This window comes from Megalopta genalis, chromosome 15 (genome assembly GCF_051020955.1).
Source record: "Megalopta genalis isolate 19385.01 chromosome 15, iyMegGena1_principal, whole genome shotgun sequence".
NCBI lineage: Eukaryota > Metazoa > Arthropoda > Insecta > Hymenoptera > Halictidae > Megalopta > Megalopta genalis.
In genome coordinates, this window is record NC_135027.1 from 895,418 (window position 1) to 907,347 (window position 11,930).

At 42.3% G+C, this 11,930-nt stretch overlaps 2 protein-coding genes across 2 annotated transcripts; both read left to right on the forward strand.

The window, feature by feature from the left end:
* The first annotated feature begins 8,628 nt into the window (after window positions 1-8,628).
* Window positions 8,629-9,698, forward strand: LOC117229152 (chymotrypsin inhibitor). Its single transcript, XM_033485391.2, has 3 exons — window positions 8,629-8,774; window positions 9,290-9,390; window positions 9,480-9,698. The coding sequence occupies exons 1-3, from the start codon at window positions 8,723-8,725 to the stop codon at window positions 9,558-9,560; spliced, it is 234 nt and encodes a 77-aa protein (XP_033341282.1). The 5' UTR covers window positions 8,629-8,722; the 3' UTR covers window positions 9,561-9,698.
* Window positions 9,699-10,106: 408 nt separating this feature from the next.
* LOC117229161 (chymotrypsin inhibitor) lies at window positions 10,107-11,714 on the forward strand. The gene is made up of 3 exons (XM_033485402.2): window positions 10,107-10,215; window positions 11,314-11,414; window positions 11,500-11,714. Exons 1-3 carry the CDS (start codon window positions 10,164-10,166, stop codon window positions 11,578-11,580), a joined length of 234 nt encoding a protein of 77 aa, XP_033341293.1. The 5' UTR covers window positions 10,107-10,163; the 3' UTR covers window positions 11,581-11,714.
* Window positions 11,715-11,930: the final 216 nt, after the last annotated feature.

Here is an 11,930-nt window from a genome sequence, read left to right on the forward strand (position 1 = left end):
AATATGTCCCTCTCCGTTATCAATTACGATTTTCTTCTTCGCCCTGAATCCCCAAAATAATTGCTAATCAAGTACTAACAATAAATGAACCAAATCAACGACGATTACAAGATGGTGACAGCCAAGAGTCAACGTTGCAACAGCAAATAATCGATGCGACGACGACAAGATCGATTCCGGTTCATCGAAGGCGTGTCCCCGAGGCTCGCAGGTGCCCCGATAAAGAGATTAAACAGATAAAGAGAATTTTTCAGGTCACCGGGAGAGAGGAGGGGTGGCGGGAGTCGGTGCAGTCGCAAAGAGCGAAAAAATTCGGAAAAAAAGACCGCGAATGATTTCCAAGAAGAAATAGCGGGTGACGCAAGGTGACCAAGAACCACTTGCCGATGCGAGTCGCGTTCTTATCACGCGGTGCCCCCTCGGACCCGAAGACGTCGGAATTTAACCTGAAGACGTCCGCGGCGGAATCCGGGAATACCGGCGTAAACATCGTGGTCCATGCCCCGGCCTCGACACCGACATTTGGAGAGAAAATATTGTACGCTAATATTTACGTTCCGGCAGAAGCGGCGAGCGGCCCCGAGGCGTTTATCGTTAATGCGATTAAGTCGACGCGTGATTCATTCCCGAGCAGACATTAATCACATTGGCGGACGTGGCGCGAGTATTATCGAATTTTAGAGGCGTCCGGGGAAACCAGAGTACAAATTACCCGCACGGTTCCGGGGATGAATCGTTCCGAGACTAGACAACTTGTCCGACCTCGTTGCGCTCCTGCATCGAACGCCGTGGAAGCAGAGTTTCTTGCTTAAAAGGCGACGCTTTTTGGATCCTCTTGATCCGTGTCTCTTTCGTGCATCGAGGAGAACTTAGCAAAGTTCCACAGATTATTTAAACACAGGTCTGGAACACCTGATCCCGGAGCTGCAGCTTGTTCGATACGCTTCTTTGTCTTTTCTTTTTGTACATTTTTCCTTTGCGTTCGATCCGTTCAAATATTCGAAGTAAAAATTACATAAGATTCTGTCACCGTGGCACGTTGAATTCATCGAGATATATTGGGTTGGCAACTAAGTAATTGCCGATTTGTTCAATGAAATAAAAAATTTTTTTTTACTTGGAACGAAGTTTAATCTGTAATGTATTTTCCATTTTGTTCGATGACCTTTTGCCATCTCTCTGACAACTTGAAAATTTCACGCTCGTAGAAAGTCTGATCCCTTTCGGCCAAAAACTGAGTTAAGTGAGATTTTACAGCGTCATCGTCGTTAAAAGTTTTACCACGAAGGGATCCAGGGATCGAAATAAGTGGTAATCCGATGGCGCGAGATCAGGGCTATATGGTAGGTGTAACATCAATTCCCAACCAATATCCATGAATTTTTGCCGAGTGGACAAAGACGTGTGCGGCCTAGCATTGTCCTGCTGGAAAATGACATCTCTACGATTGACCAATTCTGGTCGCTTTTCCTTGACCGCTGCATTCAATTTGTCCAGTTGCTAACATTCACGGATAATAAAAAATAACATAATAATAATAATAATAATTTTATAATATAACATTTACGGATATCATAAAAATGGGAGTGAGAGACATCTATAACTGAAATCGGCAATTACTTAGTTGCCAACCCAATAATTGACCAGCAATTTATTCCACACAGTAAGCCGCGCCAGAAAAGTGTTCGGTCGCGCGGACATGTTTGCACCTGCTGCTGACTTCGACTGCAAACATGTATTTTTGCAGCAATTTTGTGACGTCTTTGCCACCAGCCGGATTCGCTGGATCAATACGATACGCCGGCGACCGGTTTTAAGTAATTTAACAGAGGCCTACCGGACGCATAAACAAACACGCGCGCGCTCATTGCTGTCGATTGAATATTCATGCGTCTGCTCGTATTTACATTTCGTCCGGGATTATCATATCCTCGGACCGCTCTGCGAAAATGTGCGTGCCTGGCCGCTGACGACCGGCCCCGTCCGCCTCGGCCTTCGGCTACTCAAGAAAATTTGCGGGCGCAACCCTCCCCAGGGATTCGGCGCCCCGAAGAAGTTCTCTCGCTCGTCGGAACGACGGCGGATTAAATGGCCTCGTTGGGATCCGCTTCTCGCGTTCTTTCCACGATGTTAATCGTCCGACCGAGTCTGCGAACGAAGGTACAAAACTGTACTCTTTGTCTCTCTCTCTCTCTCTCTCTCTCTCTCTCTCTCGCTCTCTTTCTCTGTGAAGTTCCAGAACGAATGTCTATTACATTAACTGGTTAAAAAAAAGAAACATTCGCTTACGGAATACTTTTCGAAAAATCCGTGCCACGACCAGAATTAGACGAAATGGCTTGCAATGTTTTTTTATACTGACCAGTTTACTGGACAGTGAGTAAAAAATATTTCGAGAACGGTAATTCGCTAGAATAACGCGAGAATTAAAAAATGACGTGTTCTCAATTTTGTTATCGGAAATGGATTAACGCGGAGTCAAGCTACAGACTTTAAAAGATATAAAAATCTCTTTCTTACAGTTTTCGGTCGAAGCTCGTGATAAATTACGACCTTTGCGACCATCGCAACGACATGTTGCTGAATAATATTTATAAAAAATTTGATCACGTCCAAATAAAATATTTTGCACGTTATTCTATTTCTCCTATTTCTTCACTTTTTGAACAAAAAGACTACATTACTTAGCAAATAATAACAGACCAAAAAAATTTTGCAGACTTGTTTTACGACTTTTCAGACATTTCTACGTTTTAACCTAAATTATTGAATTTCGCGGATCGTTATGGGGTTAATTGTTTTTGGACCTGTGGAGAGAACGTGTTGAAAGAACATCATCATTTAATTTGTACATCATTTTCACTGATTATCCGGTCAGCCCAATATTTCGACAAAATTAGAGTCATCTGCTCTAACTACGGTTTTTTCCATTTGGCTAGGTGGAGTAGAAGTTTCATTAACGCCAAGCCAACCATGCTGGCCAAAATGTCCAGTGTCGCAGTTTTTATTTGAACATGATTATTTATTCTATGAATTTCTTGAGTCGGACGTAGGCTGTAATACAAATGGCGAGGAGCTTAAATATATGCTGTCTTTATTATTATTCTATTATTATTTATATTAATTAATAATATTATTCTATTATTATTATTACTATTATTATTATTCTAGTCTTTATTATTCTGTTATCACTACTATTATTATTATTCTAGTCTTTAACCTAAATTATTGAATTTCGCGGATCGTTAAGGGGTTAATTGTTTTTGGACCTGTGGAGAGAACGTGTTGAAAGAACATCATTATTTAATTTGTACATCATTTTCACTGATTACCCAGTAAACCGGTCAGCCCAACATCTCAACAAAATTAGAGTCATCTGCTCTAACTACGGTTTTTTCCATTTGGCTAGGTGTCAACATATTTTCCCCAACCCCCATAGAGTAGCTAGGTGTCCGGACGCTTGCGGCAGCGAGCGTCCCCTGCAGAGCTTGTATGTAATACGCAGGAACAAAGGGGCCGTTCGAAGCCGGCTCTGAAAGAGAAACAGAAAATCGACAATTGATGATGCCGCGTAGCTCGTAATCCAGGTGAAACGATGGGGTGTGCAAGGGAGGATAGAGGAAGAAGCCTGTTTCGATCCCCTCGTCTCGTTGCCACCGCGGCCAACCGGAACGCGCGGATTCGTGCGACCAGGTTTGCACAGAGGGCCGACTCGGAAATTCCGTCGGGCGAGCCATTGAAAAGCGGCGCGACGCCTAGCGCCGGCCTGCAACCCTTCGTTGGCTCCGTTCTCTCTGTTTTGGCAGCGTTATCGCGGCTCCCGCAGGGGACGCGGCAACGCACGGCCAGCCCGAGATTATCCGTCGAGCATTGGGGAAGAGACAATGCCAGGATTTCGGTACGGTCGCCATTCCTCTTCGTCCGGCTCCCTTCGGTTAGCGGCACGCGCGACTCGGCGATCGGGTCTCGCGAGGATTCTTCGTGGACGGAGGATGTCCTCGTGGCTGCCTGAAGGTCACCGATCGATGAACGGGAACTGCGAGATCCGCGGATAAACGATGGCTCGATGCGCTCGATGGCTCGGCTCGATCGAGCAATTATTTCTCCACTCTTTCCGGTTCTCATCCCTACAAATTATGACTGAGGATCTTTGGGCAGAATAAAATTATTTTACGAGGAGATTAAGGTTGTTTTTATGGTGACCAAAGTGTCAAAGTGTACTCTTTATCGCTAGCTTTTTAGAGGCTGCTTTTATCTTACGCGTCAAATGCTTTTCTAAAAACTACCCCTCTCGTCGAAATTGCTGTTTATAGATATACAATATTAATTAATGGTAATAGTAAAGTAATTTAATGGTAAATCAAATTTGAAGATTTCGTACATATTTCTCAAAGTAACACAAAGCTCTCATTGGTATTCATTTAAGAAGGGATTGCTGTCTGGATTGATACATTTTCGGTTCTCTTTGTGAATTTTTTTGGAACGATAGGTACGCTATTTTGTATCGAAATTTTCCAGATATATTCACTCAGCTTGTCAGTGTGTACAGTATTTTTGTCATCCAGAAATATTAATCTGAATTAATCTGAAACAGAGGGGGTGAAAATATCTTCACTAGGGAGAAATAAAGATCTCGATAAATAAAAAAATTGCGTAACTTATAATTTTTAATTTATATTCTTTAGCCTTTATCTCACCTTTAGCACGTTGAACAAGAAAGAAACAGCAGACCTTAATATTTTCAAGATTTTATTTCTGTGGCACACATGTTTAATAAATACTATTTCCGTCATTTAAATATTCTCGCCGTATACGTACCCCCTTCAGGTATTGTCATCAGGCGAAAACGTTTAACATTATTTCCGAAACAATGGAACACGATTATGTCCGAAATTTACGTTTCAGTTCTGTCATTCGTTCGAAGCAGATCTATCGTGCACAACGTGTAAGAAAAATTATAAATAACGCAACACCATGAACTAGCCTCATCCCCCATAACATCAGAAAGATTCGAGAATATTCTGGCAGAGAAATCCAGCCTTGCCCCGATTTCCCGGCCGTGGCCGTGGCAATAGGCAACGACGGAAAGGTCTGAATAAATTTCCAGGGCCGAACGCACCCTCCGTGGTTCTAAGAGAAGGTAAATCGTCGGCGGGAATCATCAGTCGAAGTCGCGGCGTTAATGGAACAGCCGGGTGGCCGATTTGTAAAACTTCCCCGCGGAATTTCGCCGGGTTCGGATATTTTCATGGGCCTCGGCGAGTGGCCCGTTTCCTCGGGCTCCCCGATCTCAGCCGGCTATTTGCTGGGTGCGGGCGCTCGCTCGTACGAATGATCGGCAAATCGGTCGGAAAAATGATTGGGTGGTGCGGCCGGATGCTTGTCGGGCAGTATCGGGCCGAGGCTGTCGACCGGGACGAACGAAATAACGATCGTGAGCAAGATAAATAGGTTGCTGGTCGTGGAGGTCGGCCGACAGGAGGGCGTAGGGGACGACAAAGATTTCTATTAAGCCGGCGAACCGATACCTCGCCGATCCGGCGAGAGCCTCTCGATTTCCATTCGCCGTAATTAGCGCGCAACGAGCCGGCCTAAAGGAGGCGGACGATCGATTCGCGTTGGTGTCTCATCGTTTCGCTGTCACGTACCTGTCGCCGAGTCACCCGGCAGGCCCATCGTGAATGCCGTGCTATCGCGATCGGCATGACCCGACACACGGTGACTCAGCCGGTCAGCTGCAATTGCAGCCTAAGCTGCACCTTTTGCATCCGTTCCGCGCGGACGCACCGCTCGGCAGGTACATACATTGTATCCTGATCGCGCCGACACGTTTTGTCGATATTCTTCGCACGGCTTCGCGCCCCGGGGTCAGATGTTGCCCGGCTCGGAGAAGTTTCATTAACGCCAAGCCGGCCATGCTGGCCAAAATGTCCAGATTCGCAATTTTTATTCGATGAATTTCTTAAGTGAGACGTAGGCTGTAATAAAAGTGGCGAGGAACTTAAATATATTCTGTCTTTATTATTATTCTATTATTATTTATAATAATTAATAATATTATTCTATTATTATTACTATTATCATTATTCTAGTCTTTATTATTCTATCATTATTACTATTATTATTATTCTAGTTTTTATTATTCTGTTATTACTACTATTATTATTATTCAAGTATTTATTATTCTATTATTATTACTATTATTATTATTATTCTATTATTATCACTATTATTATTATTCTATTATTATCACTATTATTATTACTATTATTATTACCCTAGTCTTTATTATTCTATTATTATTACTATTATTATTATTGTAGTCTTTATTATTTTATTATTATTACTATTATTACTATTGTAGTCTTTATTATTCTATTATTATTATTATTATTACTATTGTAGTCTTTATTATTCTATTATTATTATTATTCTAGTCTTTATTATCTATTAAATTCTAACTTTATACTATTACTATTATCAATTATTACATTTTGTTTTCCTCTTCTATTGCCATTTAATTTACAATCGTTATCATCGTCATCGTTACCTTTAATTTTCCATTTCCTTTTTACTATATTTGTTGACCCAGTTTTATGCGAATTTCGAATAATCACTGCTGTCGATTAGCGCAACCTTTCTAAACGTTTGATCGACGACTTGGACCCTCCATTAACGAATAAAGTGAAATGTCTACCCAAAAAATCATCGGCAACATTGAGGCACATTGTTCCAAGCTCCTATCCCGCTTCTTTTTCAAGTCTCGAGAATTTTGTTAAAGCTCGCGCCATCCAGGCTTCCTCCAACCAAGAGCCTACCGACAGGGGAGAAAGTAGGTGAGGAAGGACGAAGGTATGGCGTGCATCGTGGAAAATCGATCGACCGGAAGACGCGCGTTCCCTCGACGCCGTACGAAAAGAGGACTCGAAGGCGACCGAAAATAAAGGGAACGTTAAGAGAATTCACCCTCTGTAAAGTGGACCTCGGCTGCGCGGCAATCGTCGGACGTTTATTTGCCGGCCGCTCGCAGAGGCCTGACGATGATATCGATAGCGTTGCCCGGTTTCCCCGTGAGAAAAATGACATCCGTTGTAGCCGAGAAGTATCCACTCGCGGAGATTTAACTGCGGAGCCTGCCTGGCCACCCTCTATGGAGATCGGCTTGAGAAATTCTCGGTACGCGCTCGGCTGAGTGCTCGCCGAGGATCGCGCGCGCGAGAGAGCTCGGATACATCACGGATGGTAAAAAATTCGTGGGGATCGGCGAAAGTAATTCCAACGTCGTGCCCGACACCGCGGAACCGCGACCGATTCGTTGCTGAATCATTCTCGACTTTACGGTCAAAGAAACTTTAGCGCGAGCAACGAAAAGATTGATTATGGAAATGGTGATTCGCGAAAGCGTTCGGACACTTTATAAAAGCGTGCAATTCCTTTTCGAATTGTGTGCAACGACTTGAATTTTTTGGAGGGAAAGCTTGTTCATTGGAAGACTTAAGAAGACTTTAGAGAGACTGAATAATACCTAGGCTGAATAATTTTTAATTGCAGTTTACTTGACCTATGAAACTGCACTGTTTAAATTTTTGTCCTGCATATACTCTTTCTTGTCGTTCCAATTAATTGCAATTATTGAAAATATTATTTAGGTTGTTAACGAATGAAACTGCGCGTGTTCTGACAGTTAATAATAAAGAAAATATAAAGTGTTTAGTGATTTGCAGAAGAAAACTATATATTATAGAAAGAAAATATAATAATATAATAGTATAATAAAATAATAATATAATAATATAATATAATAATATAATAATATAATAATATAATAATATAATAATATAATAATATAATAATATAATAATATAATAATATAATAATATAATAATAAGAATATAATACACAAAAATATAAAATATGATAGAATAAATAAAAATTAAATAAAATAAATGAAACACAAATAACATAGACGATGTTTAATAAACCGATTCCTGCAATTTGGTCCATTTTGTTAGAAAAGTGTTCGAACGGTTACGCGAGCCACTGTACACAAGGATCGTTAAAATCGATGGGGTGGACGCCGATGCTTATAAATCGTCGCAGATTTATGTTCCCCGAGCAGTTGCGACGATGAAAATATTGACAGAGTTCGGTAACGAGACACCTATAAGCTCGGAGGCATTCATCGCCGCTAAACACGGAGTACATCCCCAAAATTCAGCCCCGACCCCGAGCCTTGGGCGCGCACCCCTCGAGTTTGACTCGCGAGGACAAAAACGCGCGAACCCCGCAGATCGGGAGAGAGTCTTTCAGCTTCTCGAGAGAACCGCGGCGGGCCGAACACAGTAGCGGTAAATGAAATAGTTCAACGCCTTGTCCCGCCATATGCTCCCCCGGAAACGGCCCGTATACTTTATAGTTCCTCGAACAAAGCTGGCCCCGCTAACCGCTGATACCACGCACACACCAAATGCACACACGTATGCATGTACGTATGTATATACGTAAGGATCGCCTGCGATAATAATTTTAGCACACAAGGAAATTCTCGGGGAAAAAATGATTCCGAATGGATGCGCTTGGGAAACGAGTGTGCTGATTGTTTCTCGCCTGACGACGGCGCAATCGACGTAACGATAGACCGACGTATCGACGCTATATAAGAGCCAGCTAGTTTCCGCTAGTTTCAGTGCCGATTACGAGCTATCTAGGATCCAGTGCTACCATGACTCGTTCATTCTTCATCCTCTTCGCCGTTCTGGCAGTGTTCAGTGCTGGTAAGTGACACAGTTCGAGCCGGCCCGATTGGGCGTTCGACGGACGCGCGATCGTTGACACTTTGACCGCCGCGCCTTTGACCTCGAAGATTAAATAAAATGAAAGTTTCTTATTTAGTAAAAAATTAAAATTACTTCGTCGACATTCTTACGTTTCGCAGAGCCTAATAAAATTAGGAAGATGTGATATAAATTATACTGAAATCTGAGTAAATAATTCCGTCAGCGACATGCGAGCGACGCGGCAATTAAATTGTTAACGTAAAGTTTAGAAGACTCTTCCATGGAAAATGCTCGAATAAATAATAATTGCTTGCTCCAGTAATGTAATCTATTCGAGCATTTTCCGCGAAAGAGTCTTTAAACTCGACAGAATCGCAGAATAAGGTCATTTTCACCGCGGTAGGTTCGGCGTTGAAATTGTCCCGAGTGGACTCAACGTGACCCGTCTGAAAGTGGCCTAATCGTGGCCCGAGGATCACGGATATTCTCCAACGCGTGTAATCTTCTTTAAGGTTCGTATGGACAGCAGTGCGGCGAGAACGAGCAGTTCAATTCCTGCGGGTCAGCTTGCGAACCCTCTTGCAGCAACCCGTCGCCGCAGATCTGCACTATGGTTGGTAGAATATAATAATGTTCGAGCGAGCATTTTTCTCTCGACACAGACCGAACGATTAATCCTGATTTCTTTGCTTATCCGTTTAGCAATGCGTAATCGGCTGCCAGTGTAAGCCAGGATTCCTGAGAAGCTCCGGCGGAGTTTGCGTCAGTCCGGGAAGCTGTTAGCGTTCCTGGCAACGGTCTGCCTAATTTATCGACGACCAGCTCATCTACGAATGATCTACGAATGTCTCGTTCTGCCCGGACGCTCCTCCAAAGAGTAATGTCTCGGCTGGGAATAAATAAACGCTGAATTTCAACGCATTTCAATGTTATTCTGTTTTATTCTGTCCTGGCGAACTTCGTAGATATAAGAAAATTCGCAACGCGGATTGGGCTGAATCGAAATCATAAATGATCTCGGATAAAACCTCCTCGGTTTGATTCGTGGCGATCAAAACGCATCAGAGAAGAGCATCGAGAAAGTGCTTCGTATTTTTACGCAGCCGCGATCACAGATAACCCTTTCCAACCCCTTGAATACGCGCAAAGATCGAATGTACGTACTATCAGCGATAATAACTTTTTCTACGCCAAGACAACCTCGGTAAAAATGATTCGGTTCGCTGTACAATCCGGGAGGTCGATGTGTTTGTGAAACGAAGACGCCGATCGTTGTCCATCTTACGACACCGCGATAGATGCAGATAGATGCGCTATATATAAGAGAGAACTAGTTCCCGCCGATATCAGTGCATGTTATAAAATTGTCTAGGAAACAGTGCCGCAATGTCTCGTTTCGTCTTCGTTCTGCTCGCTGTTCTCGCAGCGTTTTCCGCTAGTAAGTAAAACTGATCGGTCGAAGGATGATTATTAGACTGCGGATTTTGTGCATTTAAGAGGGAAAGGATGAAAACATGAACGTGAAAAGATACTGTTATTTTATTTCCAGCTCGATCAAGTATTTAAATAAAGCAAGAAATATCTGCGCAGCTTTCGCATCTTGTAATCGACGCGGATCATTTCGATTTTGCATAAAAGTCCGCGAAAACAATGAAAAAATCAACATTCAAAGAATGAAACAATACCGTTGTCTTATTTCCAGCTCGATCAAATATTCAAATAAAGCAAGAAACATCTGCGCAGCTTCCGTATCTTGTAATCGACACGGATCATTTTTTATTCTGCATAAAAGTCCGCGAAAAGAATGAAAAAATGAACGTGAAAAGAACGAAACAATACTGTCGTTTTATTTCCAGCTCGATCAAATATTTAAATAAAGCAAGAATTCTCTACGCAGCTTCTATATCTTGTAATCGACGCGGATCATTTTTATTTTGCATAAAAGTCCGCGAAAAGAATGAAAAAATGAACGTAAAAAGAACGAAAAGTTACTGTTTTATTTCTAGGTCGATCAAATATTTAAATAAAGCAAGAAATATCTGCGCAGCTTCCGTATCTTGTAATCGACGCGGATCATTTCGATTTTGCATAAAAGTCCGCGAAAAGAATGAAAAAATGAACGTAAAAAGAACGAAAAGATACTGTTATTTTATTTCTAGGTCGATCAAATATTTAAATAAATCAAGAAATATCTGTGCAGCTTCCGTATCTTGTAATCGACGCGGATCATTTTTTATTTTGCATAAAAGTCCGCGAAAAGAATGAAAAAATGAACGTGAAAAGAACGAAAAGATACTGTTATTTTACTTCTAGCTCGATCAAATATTTAAATAAAGCAAGAAATATCTGCGCAGCCTCCGTATCTTGTAATCGACGCGGATCATTTTGTATTTTGCATAAAAATCCGCGGTATAATGATTATAAATTGTACTTACCGTTGCGGGTGCCCCCGGTGAGCTTAGTATAACTCGCATGAAACGGCCGAGCGTGGCCAGAGGGTCACAGATCTTCTTCAACACGTATGATTTTCTTCAAGGTTCGAATGGAGAGGAGTGTCCCGTGAATCAGGAGTACAATGTCTGCGGGACAGCTTGCGAACCCACTTGCAGTCAACCCGATCCGTACGCCTGCACTTATGTTAGTACGATGTTCGAAGCGAGCGACAAACATTCTTTCGACGCAGTCTAGACGATTAATCCCGATTTCTTTGGTATCGATTTAGAACTGCATTATCGGCTGCCAGTGCAAGCCAGGATTCGTGAGAAACTCGGTTGGAGCTTGTGTCACCCTGCAGGAGTGCTAGCCTAATTACTGACAGCCTAATTTATCGATGATCTACCCATTCATGTCGATCCCCGAATATCTCCTTCCGTTTGGACGCCGCTCCAAAGTGTAATGCCTCGGCAGGTGAATAAATAAACGTTGAATGTTACTGCATTTTAATTCGATTCCATCGATTACTCCGATCCGTTTTTTAATTAATCAAGGATCGCGTGTCACAGATTTATATGCATATGCGTACGTATTATCTCTATACATTGCAGATAGGAATACACGTATTATCTCTGTTAGTGGTTTTACGGAAAATAAAAATAAATAATTCTGTTATGCGTTGTGCGCTGATCGATGTTATTGTTTAATGAAAATGCTGAC

What these genes read in the sequence shown, in the direction of transcription:
- LOC117229152 (XM_033485391.2), top strand. Translation starts at nt 8,723, where the DNA reads ATGACTCGTTCATTCTTCATCCTCTTCGCCGTTCTGGCAGTGTTCAGT. An exon ending in TCTGGCAGTGTTCAGTGCTG is followed by an intron (nt 8,775 to 9,289) that starts GTAAGTGACACA and finishes ATCTTCTTTAAG; the next exon opens with GTTCGTATGGACAGCAGTGC. An exon ending in CGCCGCAGATCTGCACTATG is followed by an intron (nt 9,391 to 9,479) that starts GTTGGTAGAATA and finishes TTATCCGTTTAG; the next exon opens with CAATGCGTAATCGGCTGCCA.
- LOC117229161 (XM_033485402.2), top strand. Translation starts at nt 10,164, where the DNA reads ATGTCTCGTTTCGTCTTCGTTCTGCTCGCTGTTCTCGCAGCGTTTTCC. An exon ending in TCTCGCAGCGTTTTCCGCTA is followed by an intron (nt 10,216 to 11,313) that starts GTAAGTAAAACT and finishes ATTTTCTTCAAG; the next exon opens with GTTCGAATGGAGAGGAGTGT. An exon ending in ATCCGTACGCCTGCACTTAT is followed by an intron (nt 11,415 to 11,499) that starts GTTAGTACGATG and finishes GTATCGATTTAG; the next exon opens with AACTGCATTATCGGCTGCCA.